General features: G+C 42.2%; 1 protein-coding gene across 1 annotated transcript in view; it reads left to right on the forward strand.

Moving 5' to 3' along the window:
• Positions 1 to 21,477, forward strand: part of TTC39C (tetratricopeptide repeat domain 39C) — a 44,901-nt gene that overhangs the window by 10,441 nt on the left and 12,983 nt on the right. Inside the window, 6 exon segments of the mRNA XM_006016377.3 lie at positions 1 to 58; positions 13,960 to 14,053; positions 15,991 to 16,098; positions 16,563 to 16,672; positions 17,279 to 17,402; positions 18,247 to 18,344. The exon segment at positions 1 to 58 is cut by the window's left edge and continues 9 nt beyond it. Of these exon segments, the coding sequence (XP_006016439.1) occupies positions 1 to 58; positions 13,960 to 14,053; positions 15,991 to 16,098; positions 16,563 to 16,672; positions 17,279 to 17,402; positions 18,247 to 18,344 (592 nt within the window).

The following is a 21,477-nucleotide window of genomic DNA, read 5'->3' on the forward strand; positions in this document are numbered from 1 at the left end:
AGCTTATCCAAATTCATCTTTATTTATGTTCTTCAAGGGAAGAATACAACGGTTAGAGGTAGTGTATGTTATCACCATCCTAACAACTTTTTTTAAAATGATAAATAAATGTTTTATTCTCATACAAATAGCTCATCTGCTTAAAATCTCCAGTTAATATATTGAAAATATTGATGAATAACATTTCTCATTTTCTACCATGCCCTTTCTTATTGCGGTCTATCCAGGTAGTTAGCCTCTTTTAGTAGTTCCTTGAAAATCTAGTTTTCTTCTATTTAGAAATCAAGCTGGAGTATTTTTAATCCAAGTGGTGAACCATGATCAGAATAGGGTTGTTCCCTGGAAAAAAAAAAAAGTTGCAAATGCTGTCTGTTGTGTAAAAGTGTTTTTTCAGCCATTGTAACAGGCTCAAGTTCTGGCATTGAACTCTTTCCTCCCAGTTTACCCTTAATAGTCTGAGACAGGCAAAAGTATTTTAAATGCCTTCTGTCATTTAGTTGACTATGCTGTTGTTTCTGTCAGTGTCAGAATATTCCTAGGGATGCTAGAATAAAAAAAATCGCCAAGAGATCACTCTTCAATTCCGATATCTATGACTCCTTTATGTTGTTTCTGGATAAACTGCTGCCAGTATGTTGAAATGCTGTCTCAACCCAAAAACTTCTAGAGCTAATACTGACCTTTAATACTCCCACTCATTTTCCCCTGGGCTTATGGCTGACTTTCTCAAGTTGACCTTGCTGTTTCTGAATAGGAAGCAGGAGTAACAGAAGGAAGTCTTTCAAACCTATCTTGCAAGACAGACTGGAGTTACATGAATCTTGCCTGGCTTTGTGCAGAAGTACTTTAGTAAGCTTCCTTGCTGAGCTGTTTTTGTGCAGCACTGGTAAATCTGGGGACATGTACGGTAACTATTGAAACAATACGTTGTTGCCGTTTTGATGGAAAGATATTTAATCGCCTTTCCCTGAATTCTCAGCATCATTCTGTATGGATGTGCGTTCCAAAGTTGGCTCTTTGGGGTTGTTTTTTTTTTTAAGACATTTTGTTGGGTCAAGAATGCATTTACAGAACATACATTGCAGTAATTTAAAACATGTAGAGTTGTTAATGGTGAGTCTGATCTTGTAAGTAGAAATGTTTCTGTATCTTATGCATAAGAAGGATTAGAGTCTTTAAACTTCTATTTCCGTGGTTAGCCTTACAGAGTCACTCTCTCTCTGGCCCAGACCAACCATTCAAGAGTTAGAGGCAGTCAAATGTGCAAGGCTGGACAGTGAGAGAGAAAAGTCCGTGTAGTAGGTAGATTTGAGAATTCTGTAAATAGGTATCTGAAGTTATGCTGATGGCTGAGGTCCCCAGGGCATAAGATTTAGAAAAAGAAGTGAGGAGACCAAGGACCGATCTGTGCAAAACTTGAGAGACTAGGAAGATGTGCAGAGGAGGAAGTGACAAGAAGCTATCTGGGAAGAGTAAGAAAACCTTAAAAGGACAGGACCATGACAGCCATGTAAAGACTGGATGTCAAGGGAGAGTGTGCTGCTTTTTTATGAAGATTGTTTCTTTGAACTATAAAAAGTATATGTGGAATACTATGACAGGGCATCTATAATAATTTTCCTTTTATTAGGCAGTATGCTAGTGGCGATAGAATCTACTAAACTTTCCTATTTTTCCCAAAATCGCCTGTTTGGGGGATGAAGTCTGAAAGCCATTAAGAGATTTTTTAAGTGAAAAATGTGGCCTGCAAAATGAAGGGGAGGAAAAAGAGGACATACAAATGCAACTCTGCCCCATTTCTAATATGATCACATCGTCTTATTCAGGAGTCTTTGATGGCACTGTGTTAAAAATAGTTTTGTCCTGCTTGATGCAGAATTGGCTGTAGTTCCGTTTGTAAACATAATGTTTGCTTTACTAATTGTTATGTGGTATGGCTAGGGACAGACATTCAAAAAGCCTGAGCTTGAATTGATTCAATCTTTGCAGGTTAGTTTAACTTGGCTAATAGGCTGAACTGGTTTGTAACCATACAGACATCCCCTCTGGACTGAAGAAATGCAGGCACATGCCTGCAGTGGTACAGGCTAGAAGCCAGAGGGTGCTAGAACAGCACTCCCTTCTGTTCCACAGTGCTGAGCTGGGGGGAGGGGGGGCATGGGCAGGCCCTGGCAGGACACTCTGATTAGGAAGGGGTCCCCCCCTTAATTGATCCTGACTAGCAACAGAGCCAGCAGGGAGTTAAACAGCATGTACTTACACAGCAAGGAGTTATACTGGGAGTAACACATGTTTAGCAGCCCATCAAGAAAGCCAAAGCCTCTCTCATTAGTGCAGGCTCTTCTTTTAGCTCCAAAAAGCCCTAAATGGACACTGTCCTGTCTGCCTTACACAGACACCTCTCAGCATTAGCTAGCATACTGCATGCTGGCTACGGTCTGTGCTGTGGGAGGGCAGGGCGGAATCCTTGCTTGAGCAGGGAGTGGTGGGAGGGAAGCAGGAGGAAGCTAGGCAGATGCTGCTGTGCCTGCAGTCTCTGCCAGAGCTCCAGCCAGGGAGCAGAGGGGAGGGGCCAACTTTGCTGTGGAGCAGAGAATCCCGCCCAGGGCTGCAAAGCATCTGGGATGCTGGGAGACTCTGGTTTAAGTGAAACCAGGAAGGGGTCTGAGACAGACATTGCAAAATAGACAGGAGAAATAAAGCTGAGCTCCTAAATGAGTTCTTTGCATCTGTATTCCTGAGCACGGATAAAGACGTATCTCCCAAAGGGACCAAAGACAGGCACAAGAGGGACTCCAATCCATCATCAGTTAGTGCTGACCTAGTGAAAGGACATTTGGAGGGGCTGGAGTATTTAAGTCAGCAGGCCCTGATGATCTTCATCCAAGGATGTTGAAGGAATTGGGCAGTGTCGTAGCATAACCACTTGCACGGTTGTTTGAGCACTCATGGTGCTCAGGACGGGTCCCAGAGGACTGGAAAGGGCCAATGTGGTCCCTATTTTCAAGAGAGGGAGGAAGGATGATCCAGGTAACAATAGGTCAGTTAGCATCACCTCTATCCTTGGGAAAACCTTTGAGAAAATTATTAAGGATCATATTTGTGGGAGTCCAGTAAGAAAAATAATGCTGGAGGGCAATCTGCATGGGTTCATAGCAGGTAGATCCTGCCTGACTAACCTTGTTTCTTTTTATGACCAGATTACAAATTGCTTAGATGCAGGAGTTGAGGTAGATGTCATCTACTTGGATTTTAAAGAGGCCTTTGATACAGTGTTGCATCCCATTCTTACAAATACATTAAGTGGTTGTGATGGTCGATTATTACATGGTTAGGTGGGCGGAGAATTGGCTTATGGGATGAACCCACAGGGTGGTGGTGGACAGATCATTTTCAGCCTGGAAAAATGTAGGCAGTACAGTTCCCCAAGGTTTGGTCCTTGGATCAGTGTGTGTTCAATATCTTCATCAGTGACTTGGATGAGGGTGTGGAAAACTCTGTATCCATATTTGCAGAAAACACCAAATTATGGGGCAAAGTAAACACACTGGAGGGCAGGGAGCGGATTCAGGCAGATTTGGACAGATTGGGAAAGTGGGCAGATCAGAATAGGATGCAGTTTAACGAAGAAAAGTGCAAAGTGCTGCATCTAGGGACAAAGAATCACTAACACCTATAGACTGGGAGGTGACTTTCTAAGCAGCACAGCAGCAGAAAGGGATCTCAGAGTCATAGTCGACTCCAAAATGAACACGAGTTGTCAATGTAACGAAGTGATAAGTAAAGCCAAACACATGCTTTCATGCATTAGAAGGTGCATCACAAACAGGTCTAAGGAGGTGACATTTCCCCTCAGTGCTACATTGGTAAGACTGCAGCGGGAGTACTGCGTCCAGTTCTGGGCTCCACGCTTCAAGAGGGATGTGGATAACCTTGAGAGGGTCCAGAGGAGGGCTACTTGTATGGTTAAGGGCCTGCAGGTAAGATTCTACGAGGAGAGATTGAGGGACCTGAATCTCTTCAGCCTCAGCAAAAGGAGTCTGAGAGGGGATCTTGTGGCTGTCTACATATTAATCAGGGGGGGCAGCAAGGAATAGGGAACACTCTGTTTACCTAGGCACCCCTTGGGGTTACTAGGAACAATGGCCATAAACTGACGGAGTGCATTTAGATTAGACACAAGGAAAAATTTATTTACAGTGAGGCTTGCCGAAATCTGGAATGGGCTTGCAAGGGATGTGATGCTCTCCCCTACCTTGGAGGTCTTTAAGAGGAGACTAGACAAGCACCTAGCTGGGGTCATCTGACCCCAGCACTCTGTCCTGCCCAGGGCAGGGGGTGAGATTTGATGATCTACTAGGGCCCCTTTCGACCCTAAAAAAATCAATGAAATCTATAAACTGGTTTGACCCAAATCAGTTAAGTCTGATATTATATTCAGCCAGGTTTATCTCAAACCCGTTTCAGCCTTTTGAAACTGGTTTATGTGAAGTGCATGTTTGTTCTGTCACAGGTTTAAACCAGTTTCTGATCACTTAAGCTGGTTTATGTGTAATGTCTGTCCCTAGTCTGTGTTCCAAGCTTCTCAGCATACCTTGTAAATTGTAAGGCTTTAGCTATCTATGAAATATTTTACACTAAAACTAGATTTGGCTGTTGCATGCAAAATGTAGATCCATTAACATAAAAACGTGAATATTAATATATACTAGTGTGTCTGAAACGCATTTAACTGTTTCATTAAAATGGTCATTCCTTAAAGTCAAACTCCTTAAATTCAAGGTTTTTGGCTTTGTCTTGGAACTTTAATTTTGGATGTCAATGAGGTTAAATGGGCCAAAATAAATTCCCATTTAAAAATTATTTGATATAGTTATGGTGCTAAATCTCATTATTAGCACATACATTGTGTGGCTGGAATCAATAACTGCACTCGTACTGTGCCAGGAGGTGGCATCTCACATATACTGCAGTTTGGTTCAATTCAAATAGTCACCTGGATTGGAAGTAATATTACAATATTTGTACTTCTTTGCAGACATGCTAATTAGCACTCTCTCTCAATGGCACTAATTAGCACAAACATGGCCACCCTTCATCCAGTTCTGGGAGTGAACCACGCAGAGCATTGCAGCATGTTTAAGGGCACCATCTCCTGGCATGGCAGCTTTGCAGTGAAGAGAGAATGAGATGGGCCTTAAGACAAGAGTCAGCAAATGAATACAAACGTTGTGATTTAAAAGGAGATATTAGTGTATTACTATTGCACTACATTATAAGAGATATTTTCAGCGTGTCAGCACCTAAATGTTTTGCTTAGTGAGAATATTTACAGCTGTTGTATTTCACTGTCAAAACAACACAATGACACCCACTAAAGTCTATTGCTTCTTTCATCAAAATATATGTTTAAAATCAAGTAAAAAAAATACTTTGACCCTATGGAAATAAGTTGCTCCCAGAGTAATCCTAAATCTCTGTAGGGATTGAGTTGATATCTAAAACATTTGGGAGGCAGGGGTGGGGGGAATGGGGATTTTGGGAAATTAAAATGGAGGAAGCTTTGCTAACTTTGAGAGTTGGGGAGCTGGGTTTATCCACCCAAGGACATCGCCTGCAAAGATCAATTATAGAGAATGCTGCTGGCTTGTGCTTAACTGCCAGTACGACTCCTTCGAAAGTGTTCAGTCTGAGAAATCTGTTGGGAATGTAGAGATCTTGAGGCACTGAAGAGCAAATACCAGTCTTGAGCCAAGATAGCTGGCATCGGAGAGGCGTAATACAACCCTGTAAGGAAATCAAATGTAGTAAATCTTGGTAGCAGTGTGACTAATGATTTTGCAAAGTTCTGAACTTTTAGACATACAGAGTTAAGAAATGTAAAGTTATGGTCCTTGCAGGACCTTCTGTTGGTCCTTAATTAGACAGTATTATACTGTTTATGATGTGATATTACATGCCTTTAATATACGTATGTCAGTGAGCTAAATAACCAGTGCATATAAACCATCAGTTTAAATGTGCTGAGTTTATAGTGTGAAATATGTCAGCCCTGATGGTAACGCTAGCTTTATTTTTAGTCGTTTACAGTTTCCTTGGTTTATTTTTTAAACCGATAAATATGCAACAATACATCTGTTTCAGAGAGCAACCTTAACCTGAGAAAAATAAATCAATGTGCAGGCACCTCAGGGTTATTGAAATATAGCCTTGAGGTATTGAAACATCACAGTATCTGGAGGCAGTAGGGATTTTATTTGTATCGAGACATGGCTTTGAGATTCATCCTGCGTCCACAGGACCTGATGTGTAGAGGAAGATTAGACATTTGAAGACATGAAGCACCCAAGAAAGTGTTTGGAAATGTATCAGACAGGTGCAGATATTCAAGTAAAGGGTATGGACAAACATACATTTGTAGTGCCTTTAAAAAGGGAAGCAGGCTGCTGCAGCAGCTCAATATCACACAGCAGCAGTTACACTGTAGCTTATGTCTGCATGATCCTGTTAGAGCAGGGGTACCCAACCTTGGGGTCATGACCTCATTTGGGGCTGCAACAATAAAAATAAATGGGGTCACAAAGACAATCACAGATTTTCTCTTTTTAAAGGGGAAAAGAGGAAAACAGCAGGTTCTCCTTGCAGGGTGGCAGAGTTCCAGCCTGCCAAAGGGCTGTTTGGTGTTGAGGGGAAGTGGGAGGAATGCAATTGGGCACAGCGTGCCGCATGCATGTGCGTGTGTACACATGCACGCAGCAGCCAGGCAGTGTAGAGAGCAGCTCCTGCAGCTCCCTCCAGGTAAGCCTGTGGGGGAGGGCAGATTGAGGCCCTCACATTGAGGGAGGGAGGGAGTGGGGCAGGGCTGGGGGTGCTGCCTAGATAGGCTAGGGGGCCAGGGCGGGAATGCGGGGCCTGGCTGGGAGAGCAGGATGGAGCCACAGGCAGCAGGGCAGCTAGCTCCCTGCTGCTGCATGCACTCCTGGGGAGGGAGGCATGGGGAACACATCCCCCCCAGATTTGTACATGGGACGGGAGCAAATGCAAGCTGCCAGCTGCGGTCTTGGGGCTCCCTGCACTCACTGATGTCCTTCCTCCCAGGGACTTCTGTGGTGGAGCAGGGTAGGGCGGCTCGGTGCTGCTGCTGGGAGTCCCATACTGGCTGCATCACCATGCAGAGGCACCCCCTGCCTGCCCAGCAGCAGCGGGAGACACAACTCTAAGCTGTCGCTGCTGCTGGGTGAGCAGGGAGTGCCTCGCCATGGTGGCATAGCCAGTGTGGGACTCCCACCAGTGACACTGAGTCTCCCACCCTCCCATGCTGGATCCTGCCCGTTAGGCCACAGAGGTCCCCGGGGGGAGGACAGCAGGGTGGGGAGCCCTGAGCTTGCAGCAGGCAACCTGCATCCTCCCACCCTCCCTCCACCATGAACTCTTCTCCAGTCATGCTGCCTATGGGGGCAGGAGGCAAGGAGGGAACCAGGCTCCATGCTCTGCTTTGGCCACAGCAGCCACCGCCTCCCACAGGGGCGCTGCTAGAGAGGACAGGGGGCTGTGTGTGGGGAGTGAGTGGCACCTGCTGGGGCTTTGGGGTTGGGAATGAGGGGCCATGCTGAGGAAATGTGGTCATAAATGGGATCATGCTGTGGAAAAGGTTGGGAAGCACTTCTGTAGAGAAGCAAGTGAGCAAAATCATTCCAGTTTTGACCCTGGATGAAACAAGGTTAAAATTGGAGTGGTTTTGCTACAGAATCCTACAGACTTAAGTTACAGTATAAAGCTTCAGTGTAGTCCTGAGCAGCCATCTCCCTCTCCCCTTTTGAAGCCACTACAAATGTATATTTGTCCATACCCAAAGAGAGTGGAAACATGTACTTCAAGGTTCAGTGCCCCAAGGCAAGACCATCTTGATACAGTGCAAGTGTCGAATAAATCATGTAATTTACTTCCTGCGCACAGTAGATTTTTCTATATGTTTTAGTATTTAATTTGCAAGATTAATTTTTCTTCAGATACATAAAATGTGTTTTTTCTGATTGATTATACCTTCAGACTTTTTATTAGCATAGTTATCCTCGAAATATTCCAAGCCAAACTTTGTTGAAATTCTCAAACTTGCCTCGCTGGGAAGCATAAAAAGCTTCAGCCCAAAGCATTTTTTCTTTTTCTCAGAAGACTGTGCCTGAAAGCAAAAATTCACTGTGGAACTCTCTTGAATTATGACTAAGCAAAGTTGGTGCATCTCTGCAAAGGTTTCTGAGGCCAGTCTTATTGTGTATGTATGTGAATATAATGTATTTCTCCACAAGTAAATCAACAATACATATACACGGACTTCTTAATGACAGCCTGAACCTTGAGTTTGGAATTTGACAATTAGTTTCTAAACTGACTTGAATGCGTCCCCATGGGAATTTGCATAGATTTAACTTAGGGGTGTCAGACTCAGTTGGGACTCTCCTGCCCAGGACACAGGGGTAGGCACAATGATGACAGTGGTGGGCCTGGATGTGGCAAGATATATGGGGGTGACGAGAGTGCCTGGCTACCAGTGGCCATTGGTAGCAAGGTCAAAAGACCCCAAGGCAGGCCAGATAGACTCCATGGGCCAGATCTGGCTCCCGGGCTGTATGTACAACACCCCTGGTTTAACAAAATCAGTTTAGCTAAATCAGTGCTAACTACTGCAGGTTTTGGACTAGTTATAAAAGAAAAATAATGACATGATTCTGGTCTATCCAGAGAAGGGTGTCTGGTGAGATGTATTTCATTAGAAGATTTTAGGAAAACGAAGAAAGGGGAATAGATGCCAGTGGAGGAACTACAAATCTGAGCGATCTGAACCCAAAATTAAAGTCATTTGCATCAGATTTAATTTTGGGTTCAGATGAATGAACTGAATCTGTCCATTAGTGGCAGGAAAAGAAGTTCTCTAAATGTGAGTTGATAGAATGCCTTCCTGAGTCACATTTGTACAGCATGAAATTAACAGACTCTGGTCAGTTTCCAAACTGCTGTTCAGGTCAACAATGAAACAAGAAGAGTTATCTTAATTTTACTCAGCTGTAACACATGAAGGCTGTGAGCCATAGCAGTAAAAGTATTAGTTATTCAAGAAGAAGGTAGGGCAGAGCATGTTTCTCTTTTATAGTAAGTAGAAAGGAAGACTATTTTGATCAGACTTCCAGTCCAAGATGGATAATAAAGATAGAGCCCCCAGTTAGGTTCATTTTTCAGGCAACTTCTTGATAGATAATCCCTTCTAAGTAGATGGGGGACCATGGGCTTAAACAGGCACTTTGAATTCACCCTTTTCTCCTTGCCCCCTTGCCCCACCCAGTCTTTTTATCAGCTTCTGAATAGTGCACTTAAACCTCTTTGTAATTTTTTGTCCTGTTCTAGATACTTGTCACTTAAATAGATCTGCAGGATGATTTATACAGAAAACATCATCCAGGAGCATACTGTTGTTAAGTTTGTTCTCAGAGCTCAGGCACATTGAAGTAAATGAAACATCTGTGAACTTCAAAAATATTCTTGATATTATATGGAAATGATTGCACTTTACTGGGAATTTCTAAAGCCATTAGTCATCATGGGAGATAATTGAAAAAAATGTTGTATATAAGGAGATAAGACATTGAATAAATGAATATATATTCTGCTTGGAATTGGAATTGGAAAGTAAATAAAACCTACTTGCCCCCAAATATGCATGTCACCACAACCATACATTTCACATTCTATTACAGTATCTCAGACCCATTATAAATACATAACCAGGAAAAGCAGTACTTTTAATCAGTGTATAGCTTTCAGAAATCATGTGCAACAGTGAGGGAGAGACAACTTCATGTTACTTAATCTTTGTGGTAGGTTTGCTACTACTTGCCTTCATCTGCCATGTAAATGTTCTTAATCCTGGGTGAAAAGATGTCCGGCAATTAATCTTACTGAAGGCTCAGGATCTACATTAGCTCTGAAATAATTTCGGTGTACATGGTCTAACCCAGGATAAAGGTTTTATTGAATTAAGAGGAAGCATACCTTGGATATAAATCTAGCTGGCCTGCTATATCACCAAACTATTAATAACCAAGTAGTTAAATTTAATTAATATCACCTCCCTCTTCACTTCCTCCTAACTGTGCTCATCTATCCACATACTCTTTCCTTACTGTTCAAAACCAAGATGTAATTTTTCCAATAGGACGCAACGTTTCTTATGGTTTCCCCTCCTTGATAGACCTGAATGGGGAAGTGCTATGAGGTTCCCAAACTGCTGTCTGGATCTAAAGAAGTAGAATATGGCTCTTTGAATTGCTAGTAAGAAATACCTCCCAATATATAGTTTTTAAATTTCTCTTCACTGTCAGAGTTGGACTTGACCGGGGAAAAGTCCTTTGATCTTGTCTTATATCTCCAGCTGTTTTCAGAAGACAGATCATGGGCCATCTCACGGAAGTATCTGAATACTAATTTAAAATTTTGTTTACATTTATCATTATGGGATAGAAAAAGGAAGTAAAATGTTTCAAAATAAATGAAATGAAATAAAACTAACCTTACTACCTGGTTAGAAGATTTACTGTATTTTCTCAAATACAAGATTAAGTTTTTCCCTCCCTAATAGGCATAGGAAAAATGTCCCTTGTCTTATTTATAGTATCATAGCATCATAGTAGCTAGGGTCAGGAGGGACCTGAACAGATCATCTAGCCTGACACCCTGCCACAGGCAGGAATGAATGCTGGGTTCACAGGACCCCAGACAGGTGATCATCCAACCTCCTCTTGAATATGCCCAAGGTAGGGGCGAGGACCACTTCCCTGGGAAGCTGGTTCCAGATTTTGGCCACCCTAACTAAAATATTGCCTTCTGATCTCCAACCTAAACCTGTTCTCCATCAGCTTATTACCATTGTTCCTTGTCACCCCAGGTGGTGCTGGGGAAAAAAGGGCTCTACTTATTTGCTGTTGATCTCCCCTGATGAGTTTGTAGGCAGCCACCAGGTCCCCCCTCAGCCTCCTCTTGCTGATGCTGAACAGGTTCAGGTCCCTCAGTCTCTCCTTGTAGGGCCTGTCCTGCTGCCCTCTCACCAAGCAGGTATTCCTCCTCTGAACCCTCTCCAGGCTGGCCACATCCCTTTTGAAGTGCAGTGCCTAGAACTGGACGCAGTACTCCAACTGCAGCCTGACCAAAGTCGCATAGAGAGGGAATATCACCTCTCTGGACCGGCTTGAGATACACCTTCGGATGCATGACAAGGTACGGTTGGCCTTGCTGGCTGTGGTCTGGCATTGGCAGCTCATGTTCATCTTGGAGTCAGTAATGACTCCAAGATCCCTTTCCGCCTCTGTGCTTTCAAGAAGGGAACTCCCCAGCCTGTATGTATGCTGTGGATTCCTTCTCCTAAGGTGCAGCACCTGCTCACTTCAAGTGTGTCCACCTCACCCTACATCTTAGTGTCATCAGCAAACTTGGACAGTGTGCTTTCCACCCCCTTGTCCAAGGAGATCTCACTAAATACATTGTCATTAAACTGGCCAAAAGCGGCATGTGCTCAGCCATGGAAACCAGTTATGACATTGATTAAATGTAGCAAACACTGAGCATGACTATAAATCACATGGCCCACATTGGGCAAAGATGCTGATGGGAACCTACCACAAAAATAAATTAGTGCAGCCTGTCTAAATGAGATATATATGTCGTGCCCATTAAGTGCAGTCCGCCTCACTGCTGACTCTTTTTCAAGTCACAGTGAACCACTACATTCCATGCATTTTGACTTCATAGTTTCATAGTAGCTAGGGTCAGGAGGGACCTGAACAGATCATCTAGCCTGAACCCCTGCCACAGGCAGGAATGAATGCTGGGGTCACAGGACCTCCTCCTGAATTTGCCCAAGGTAGGGACGAGCACCACCTCCCTGGGAACATGTTTCCAGATTTTGGCCACCCTAACAGTAAAATATTGCCTTCTGATCTCCAACCTAAACCTATTCTCCATCAGCTTATGACCATTGTTCCTCGTCACCCCAGGTGGTGCTGGGGAGAAAAGAGCTCTACCTATTTGCTTTTGATCCCCGCCCGATGAGCTTGTAGGCAGCCACCAGGTCCCCCCTCAGCCTCCTCTTCCTGAGGCTGAATTGGTTCAGGTCCTTCAGTCTCTCCTCGTAGTGCTTGTCCTGCTGCCCTCTCACCAAGCGGGTGGCCCTCCTCTGAACCCTCTCCAGGCTGGCTACATCCCTTTTGAAGTGCGGTGCCCAGAACTGGACGCAGTACTTCAACTGCGGCCTGACCAAAGTCGCATAGAGAGGAAGTATCACCTCTCTGGACCGGCTTGAGGTGGACCTTAAGGTAAGAGAACTTAAATTTTCACTTTACTTGCGGGCTGCGGTCTGGCATTGGTGGCTCATGTTCGCTTCCACTTCACTCCCACAGCTGAGCTGCACCTTTCATTCCCTTTTCGAATTATTCCTGTGTTTTCACCAGCCTTAAATGCGTGGCAAACATCACTAAACAGGGCCCCAAACAATTCATCCCAACTGACCCCCTCTGTCACTCCCTTCCTCAGCCTGGCGCGTATGATTAGTGTGGCCCCTTGAAGGGAAGCTGGACCCAGCTGCCCTGTATCTTTTTGCATGTACATTTTTGATGAATCCCAGAACTTATGACAAGAACACATAGTTCCAGTCACGAGCGGGAGGCTAATTACCCCCACAAAGCTGGTGGGGGTGGGATCAGGCGGGGGTCCCCCCCATGGTCCCCTCTTCCCTCCTTCAGCACCCCCAACCCGTACTTACTGGCATGGAGCCCGGGTCCAGCTCCTCACGGCAGTGAGCGGGGACTGCCTGAATCTCCGAATTGATTTGAAGGCTTTCAAGTTGATTCGGACCTTTTAATGGGTCTCCTGATTCGATTTGGAGATTCGGCCCCTGAATCGGGCCTTATCCCCTCTGAATCGAATTGGCTACCAAAGCTTTGCACAGCCCTAGTACTTAATAGGGCTGAGAAACTGCAGCAACAGCATTTTGTTCTGGGTTTCTGAATCACGAATATTAAGTATAATAGTAAATCGGAGCAAAGAAATGTCTTTCCTGACACTTGACCATAACTGCAGAATGAAAGTGTGATAATAAGCTGCTTTCAAATGCATTTACACTTATTGGTTGGTTGCATGAATGAATCATTCACAGCATTTCACTGTTCTTTTTCAGTAGTGTTTTTTTACATTTCTGCTTTGTCTTGTCTGATTTTTTTTGCAGTGTCTCCAGGGCAAGGATCAGACCTTGAGTTTTAGACAGTATAGGGCACACTGATTCTCAGTTACTTGCAAGAAAATATCCATGCTTTGCCATTTCAGGCATTCCTATGTGCCAGTTTTGTATTCTATATTTAAGCAATTCTGTTGGACTCTTTTGAGTTGTTTTACATTAATGCCTGCCCCTTCCCTTATATTCTATTGCTGTTTTTGTTGTGTACAATATTATATAATGCACTTTCTACTAAAGGGCTTTCTTAAAAACTGTTAGCACTTAAATGTAAGGCTTTGTTACAATTAACGTAAGCTTTTGTTGAATTTAGACTAATGCCCGTTGTTTGCACCTGAAATCTTATTTTTGCAGCAGAGTTAGCAATGAGAGCTCCCATGCAAAGTTGGGCTATTAGTAAGCATTGTTCGTAATTCTTGAAGCCAGCTATTGGATTGTTCCTAACCTTAGTTCATTTAAAGTTAAGTAGTCTCTGGAATCTCTCTTGAACTCAAATTTTTTACTCTTAGAATTTTTTTGCAGCTTTCTTTTCAGCAGGCCTAGAAATATTTTTTGTAAAATAGGACAGTCTAAATCTATTTTGCTAGATAATCGTTTTTACTTAATTGCTAGTAATAAGGAAGATGTATCAAATGATTGTTGTTTGTTCTGCAGTTAGATAACATTTTTAATTATTTTTTTTGTAGTGTCAAATCAACAGTGCCTTGACTTCCTTTCATACTGCTTTGGAACTTGCAACAGATCAAAGGGAGATCCAGCATGTCTGCCTATATGAAATTGGTAAATAACAGTTTGAGTACCATACACATATTCTGCTCTTCGATTTTGATTAAATAGTAATAATGACATGATCACATGAACTGGCCTTCTCTAGTTAATGTTTTTTTGTTAGTTGAAACCTTGAAATACGCTAAGGCTATAAACAGATGTCCTTGGAGAGGGATCAGCTGTGCAGGGATGTGTCCCAGCACAGCTGCTTTACTTCATTGGGCAAGACGGACATTGCCTATTGTCCCACAGGGTCAGGCCCCTGATGTGCTTGGGGCTTCAGGGTCAGGAGCCTGATCCTGTGGCACAACTTCAAGGCTAGGGACAGAAATGACCAGTTCAAATCTGTAACACAACAGTAATTCAGTGCACATAAACTGTTTGCTAAATGTCCAAAACCAGTTTATGATAAACCTGAATGGATGTAGTATCAGTCTTAACTGATTTAGGTTCAGTTGGTTTGTTGAACTTGTGTCCCAGATCCCCTCCAGATTCAAGCAGTCTGCTCCAGCCAAGCAGGAAGTTGTGCTCAAGTGCACCCCGCCCCCCCATCCCCCCGGCTCCTGGCCTGGGCCTCTGCAGGCATGTAGCTGCATTCCTGGAATCAAAAGCGAATGTTTGTTCACTTGCTTATCAGTTTAATCTATGCTGCTTAGACTAACCTGAAAAGATTGAATTGATTCAGCCATGGGGTTTTTGACTGTCTGTACTTAGCCCAAATAGGGATTCCCTGGGCGCACACATCGCACTGCTGCTCCTCAACTCAGGATGTGCCTCTGTAAGCATGGAGTCCCTTAGGAATGCTGTTTGCTGATGCATGCCTAGAGTTGGGGCACAGTAATGTGATATGTACACCTAGTGAATCCCCTGCTGGGGATTCCTGGGGTGTGTGTCTGCAAGCAGGGAAATCCAGAGGGTGCTCCCAGGGCTTCAGGGGCCCTATCCTGCAGGATAATTCCTGAGGCACTCAGGCTCAGGCCCCTGAAGCCCGAGGTACACTGTCCAGGATGACTGGAGAGTATGGGTAGTTCTGGGCTGCTCGTATTCTGCTGCCATAAAGCAAAAAAAATGGCACCTATTGGAGCATTAATGGTGTGCCAAGGGGCATGGGTGTCTATTTCCTTGGACTTTATGCCACCATATAAATGTTTATGGGGATGCAAGGGCTGCATCTGAGTGCAGCCCGACTCTTGAGTGTCTTAATTTCATGGTAGGATTTGACAGCTGTACATACAGCCAGCCTGTTGGACTCTATGATTTCTTGGTGTAGAAACCACAAGAGTAAGGTAGGTTGCATGAATCTGAGCTGGAAAATCTGTAATCTGCCATTTTCCTCTGGAAGTTTCATGAAGTGGGTAGAGAGTAAAAGGCCTGCTTCATCCATGGAATCATTCCCTTGCTGAGGATTAATAATCTTGATGGAATTTCAGAACACAGAGGGCCTGATGCTACTCACATTCATTCCTTTCTGCACAGCTAAAGACTGGAACTCTCCAATTGCTTCCGACTACATGAATAATGTATATATTATTTTTCACACATGTAGGCATATCACTTAGAATTGCTCCTAGTTAAAGGCAAATTGAGGGTGTGTGGGGCAGCTATGTACTTCCTACAGAATTGAATAAGGTGCAAATATATCCGTCTGGCTTAAAACTCTAGAAACGTGTTCATTCATAGAACTGGAGTTGATCTAATCTCTGAAATGTATTTATTTTCTTACATAGCAGCTTCATCCAAATATTTAAGTATAAACTTAAAAGAAAAAAAATCAGTTTGAAGTATACTTGTAGCACTTTTACATTTGGATTGGCTTTGTGCTTATTGACTAGTCACAAGTGTAGATGCTAAGAAATGTAAGAGTTCTTTACTTTTATGTATTACAGTTGCTTATACCATGTGAAGTTCATGTGTGTTCTGTGGTATTTAAATTGTTCTCATTTTTTTAGGCTGGTGCAGCATGATAGAAATTAATTTCAAAGATGCATTTGAATCTTTTGAAAGACTTAAAAATGAATCAAGGTGGTCCCAGTGCTATTATGCTTATCTAACAGCAGGTTAGTATTTTATCTCATTACAATTAGTGTATGCAGTTGTGTGTATATTAAAGCAAGTCTTTGACCATGGACTCCTGCAGTTATGGGAATTACCAGCACACTTAGCATTTCGTCATTCTAATTCCTCTCTTTTATAAAGCTGTGGCTCAAATTCTGTTTATGTAGCAATTTGATCCCCATGATTATAATAAAAAAATGTTTTAATGTTAAACCTGAGAGTTAGATGTTCTCTCCTTTTTTGTGGATGAGGAACTGAGGTACCAAGATATTGTTTTGCTAAAGATTAAATAAGAAGCCAGTGGTAGCACTGGGTTTGAACAGTTTGCCTTAGTCCCAGTCCCATCTCTATCACAAGATCATGCTCTTTTTCCTTTAACTTCATAATGTCCTATCTGCATTTTCCCTTTTTCCATATCCTGGGACAATTAGCAGAATTGTTTTTGTATGTATATGCTTTATTACAGTGTGTCAAGGAGCCACTGGTGATGTGAATGGTGCACAGAATGTATTCAAGGAAGTTCAGAAGCTTTTCAAAAGAAAAAACAATCAGATTGAGCAATTCTCAGTCAAAAAGGTTTGGTTGGCATAGGTCCAGTAATTACAGTTGGCAATTATTTATTCTTTTATTCAAGTATTTTGTTCTGAACAAAGTGTATTCTTTCCAGTAGACTGCTTCTCTAGAACTAACAGAAAGGATTCGGCACACAACAGTGCATTGTGATTTAATGAGCTACTCGGAGGAAAAAATGGATGGTAGTTCACTACTCAACTTGGTCTACATAATTTTCAGAGAAAAAATACTGTCACTCTTGCACTAGTATTTCTTCATTTCATTTATTCCTCCTTCATTTTTACCTTGCTATTATATCTACTGTACATTACCTTACATCACTGTGAAAGCTGAGGGTGGTGGGGGAAAGCTTCACAGGCTGATGATCACATGTTGCCACAGCCACAGGCTACATGTTAAGATTGGCTTATTCATATATCGTTGTGACTTGAATCTTGGTTAAGAGACTGTGTGTTGTCTGAAAGACTTAGATTTTTAGTCTTAAAGAGATGCAAGCTGAACTTCCATAGCCCTAATTTTTTAAAGATGTTACTGATACACATCAAAACATTAGAATGATTGTGACCATATCTATTAGAAGACAAAGACAAATATTTGTGTTGTTTGCAGGCAGAGAGATTTAGGAAACAAACACCAACCAAAGAGCTCTGTGTGCTGGCATCTATTGAAGTGTTGTATTTATGGAAAGCCCTTCCAAACTGTTCCTTTTCCAACCTACAACGTATGAGCCAAGGTAGGGGATATGCTTCCTGGGCTATCTTTACAGAGTCAGTATACCACTTTCCTTCGGTTTATTCTTTCATGTGGAAATTAGTTGTTTGCATTAACCTGACGACTGAAATGACTAAACTAAGCTCATTTGGGTAATAAAGTAAAAAGGGGTGCACTGAAATTAGATTAACATTTAATTTTTTAGATAGATATTGAAATTTAGGGAAAAAGACCCTTTTTAAGGGAAAAGTTGCCTTTATGACAGCATTCTAAATTTAAATTCCAAATTTAAAACAAATTAAAATATTATCCAGCAGTTCATTTATTTGTGTTTAATTCTTCTCAAAGTAAGTGTGCATAACTACCATTTGTATCTTTGGGGATAACAGAATATATAGTTGAGCTGGGGTATGATTTTAGACATTTCTGAATATCTTATTGGGGAAAGGTTTGTATGTGTACATGCTCACAGTGCGATTCACAATCCATCCCACTTCTAAAATATATTTTTGGAGATAATCTCCATGTGTTCAGGTACAGACCTGATAAATTTATCATGTAGTTTCATCACCTGCTCTAATGATCAGTCTCACTAGAACTTGGGAGCAACTTCATATAACTCCCATTTTAAAACGAATCCATCCACCATTGATATTTCCTCCTCCCACTAAAGGGTGAGATTGTGTGCATATGATGTATGTGCAGACTCTTGGAAGATTATTAAACTCATTACCTAAGCAACTAAACCATGGAAAAAGGGCATTTTGTAACCTAAATTAAGACACCAAATTGCTTTTATTGTAAAAGAATGAATTTTAACCTGTTTCTTATTTTATGTCTTTTTTTTTTTTTTTTTTTTTGTTAAGCCTGTCATGAAGTTGACGATTCATCTGCTGTTGGTTTGAAGAACTTGCTTCTTGGTGCCATACACAAATGCTTAGGGAATTCTGAAGATGCTGTACAAGTAAGCTCTTAGAAGTCCAGTGATAGCATGGGAAGTCATTTACAAGATATTTGAGGAGCTGATAAAGAATAAATTTTATGAATGAATAAATGAATAAGCCTTGCTTTGTCAGTGATCTTGTACTGAGTCAATGCTAATAGCATGCGTTGGGTCTTTTTAAAGTGTTCTGAATTATTAAACCGTTATTGAATTTCCTGTTGGGTAAAAGTAAATGGCTGAGACATGGGCTTCAGCAACACTAACTATTCCTGCCAAATCTAATGTTGAACAGACATACTGGCTGTCATAACCAGCAGTAGATTGAGAATTGTAGAAGGGGGAGAGAGGAAGTGGATAAATTCAAAGTAATTTCCTCCAGTTCTCGTAGTAAAAAGTTAGGGGTGCACCGATAAGGATTTTATTGGCTCATACCAATAACTGATTATTAACCAGCTGTATTGGCTGATACTGATCCATTAACCCATATTTACTAATAATGCAAAGCATTTTAAACTACTGACATAAATAAACCTTTTTTTTGTTTTTACGTTTATAACACATGCACACAGATGGATAGATTTTTTGTGTTCCTGCTTCTAGAAACATTTTGTAGCAAAATAACAACAAACACATGTTAAATTTTAAAACTTTTACTTTTAAAATGGTAGTTTTCAGTATAAACATTATACACCTACATAATGATTCAAATGACAGCAAATTCATTATAAAACTCGGTAGTGAACTTGTTTTACAAAAATCAACAAACAAAATCAGAAGAAACGGCATAATCTTAACAACGTTGGCTTCAAAAAAACCTGTGAGAAGTTCAGGTCAAGTCATAAAAATGACAAATGAAAATATTGAGGTACAGTTTAGTAGTAGAAGATGTTATAATAATAAGTTACCTAAACTTTAGTGTAGCAAGTGATTGAGTGGAAGGTTTTTCTTGACAAAAAGCAACATTTCTGCTTTTTCACACATCAGTCGGTTCCTCTTCTCATCCACAACATGTGACGCTGCACTGAAATCTGTTCGCTCTCAACACTGCTGCAGGGAGCAGAGAGAAACTTCCATGTAGCTTCAGCCAAAATGGAAAACCAGCCTTTGTGTTTTCCCAGTAGTTCAGTTTTTCAGCACTTCTTGGAAGCGTGGGCTCACTGGTGATGGGTTCTGTCTGTTGTGTGTCATTCCAGGCTTGCATTTTTTCCAAGTGCGTCGCTAACGTTTCTGTAGCCAGCAGCTTTTTACTATTATCAGTAAAGTACCTGTCTTTGTATCTTGGATCCAGCAGTGTTACAATGCTGTAGATAGGTTCTGATTCAATTTCAGCGAAGTGTGTTTCCATGACTTCCAGCAAAGTAACTTTCATAGTTTTAATTCTGTGGTCTGAATCTGTAACTTTGCTCAAAAGCCTTTTTAAGACCACAATGGATGGGATGGCGTCAGAAGCAGAGGCCAAGGATGAACACAATTAACGTGTTACTTCTTCAAAACGTGCTACAACTATCACTACTTTTTCCGTCAGCCCCCACTGATGTACACTGAGAGTTGCTGGGATTTCATGGTCAGTTGCATACGTTACAAGCAGGCGTTTCTGCTCCAAAAGGTTTTGCAGCATGTAGTAAGTGCTGTTCCACCTTGTTTGTACATCCTGCTGTAACTTCTTGGGATGCATTCCAAGCTCAGTCTGCACCCCTTGAAGATGAAAATAGGCCAATGGAGAGTGTTTGAAGTGCCCAACCATTTTTTGCCTGATAACCAGTACATCAGACATGCTGCGCTGTGATAACACTCTTGTTCACGAGCTGGAGTGTATATGCTACACAAGGTAAACTTGGCAAACCAGTCTTTCATCACCTTTGCTATGTTGCTTGCATTATCCCTAATAATGGCATTTGTCTTCGGGATTTTTCATGCTGCAAACATCTTGTCAAATACTATTTGGGAACTGCTGAACTCCTGGAGCTGTAATACCACCCTCTGTAAATTATGGTTCATGTCTACCCACTGTGCAGTTAAATTCAGCATTGACATAGATGACGGATCAGAGCTCCAAATATCAGTCTTAAAAGCTAAATGCTGATACACGATCATCTTCAATCAACTTCCATATGCGTTCTAAAACAACGCTGTACAGCTCTGGTAGCGTAGTCTCAGCTATACACTTTCTGCTGGGCAGTGTGTAACGAGGCTCCAGGTATTCGATGAGATGCCGGAATCTAGTATCTTCTACAGTGGAAAAAGGCTGATCATCTAGAGCTATAAATTCCATTAAATGGCTAATAATTTCTTTAGCCTTGGCTTCTCCACTTACATATTTCTGTGTGCATTTTAGTGCTTCATGTAATAATAATTGCTTTGGTGCAGCTTTTTTCTTGCCCTGCTTCTTTCTTCTTTGTAGTCATCTTGTGGAAATCATTGTATTCAGTAGCATGGTGTGTCCTGAGGTGGTGTATTAAGTTCGATGTGTTGAAATCTTAGTAATGATGTCTCCATGCAAAATATTTGCAGTACATATTTGGCAATCAGCTGTTCTGTTGTTCTTTTCAGGTACTTAAAAAGATTCCATATCATGCTTCTTTTCAACATATTTACCAGCTGTTTGAGATCACACAGTGCAACACAGTGTAGCATAAATCTTTACTGAATAAAAGGCTTCCTGTAGGCCCTCTGTCACCTCATCCGCACCTGGCCCAGGTACTCTGGACACCGCACCTCGGCTGCTTCGAGAGCCATCAAGTAGACTCAATTAATTGCGTCTGCTAGAGTATGAATTGCCATGTTCCAGTAGACTAGGTTCTTATCACGTCCGTCGGCATCCCCACGCTTAAAAATGGCAGCGGGGGCACTTTAAGCATGGGGATGCTCAGCGCCTCTCTTTTCTTCTTCGCCCCCCCCCCCCCCCGGGCACAAGCAGCAGCTTCAGGCTTGAGGCTGAGGCTGCCTAGGGATGCGTGGTCTCTGGTAGGCTCATGGCTGCTGCCTGTATAGTGGATAGGCATGAACTATAATTTGCAGAGGGCTCAGGGCTGCTGCTCTGGGTACTTTAATTAGAGCTGCTGTAAAGTGTCCAGAGACCATGCAGCCCTAGTCCTGAGTCTGAAGATCAGGGGCTGCAAGTAGCACAAAACACTTCTGCTAGTTTTCTGGCCAG

This window comes from Alligator sinensis, unplaced genomic scaffold (assembly GCF_000455745.1).
Source record: "Alligator sinensis unplaced genomic scaffold, ASM45574v1 scaffold117_1, whole genome shotgun sequence".
Lineage (NCBI taxonomy): Eukaryota > Metazoa > Chordata > Crocodylia > Alligatoridae > Alligator > Alligator sinensis.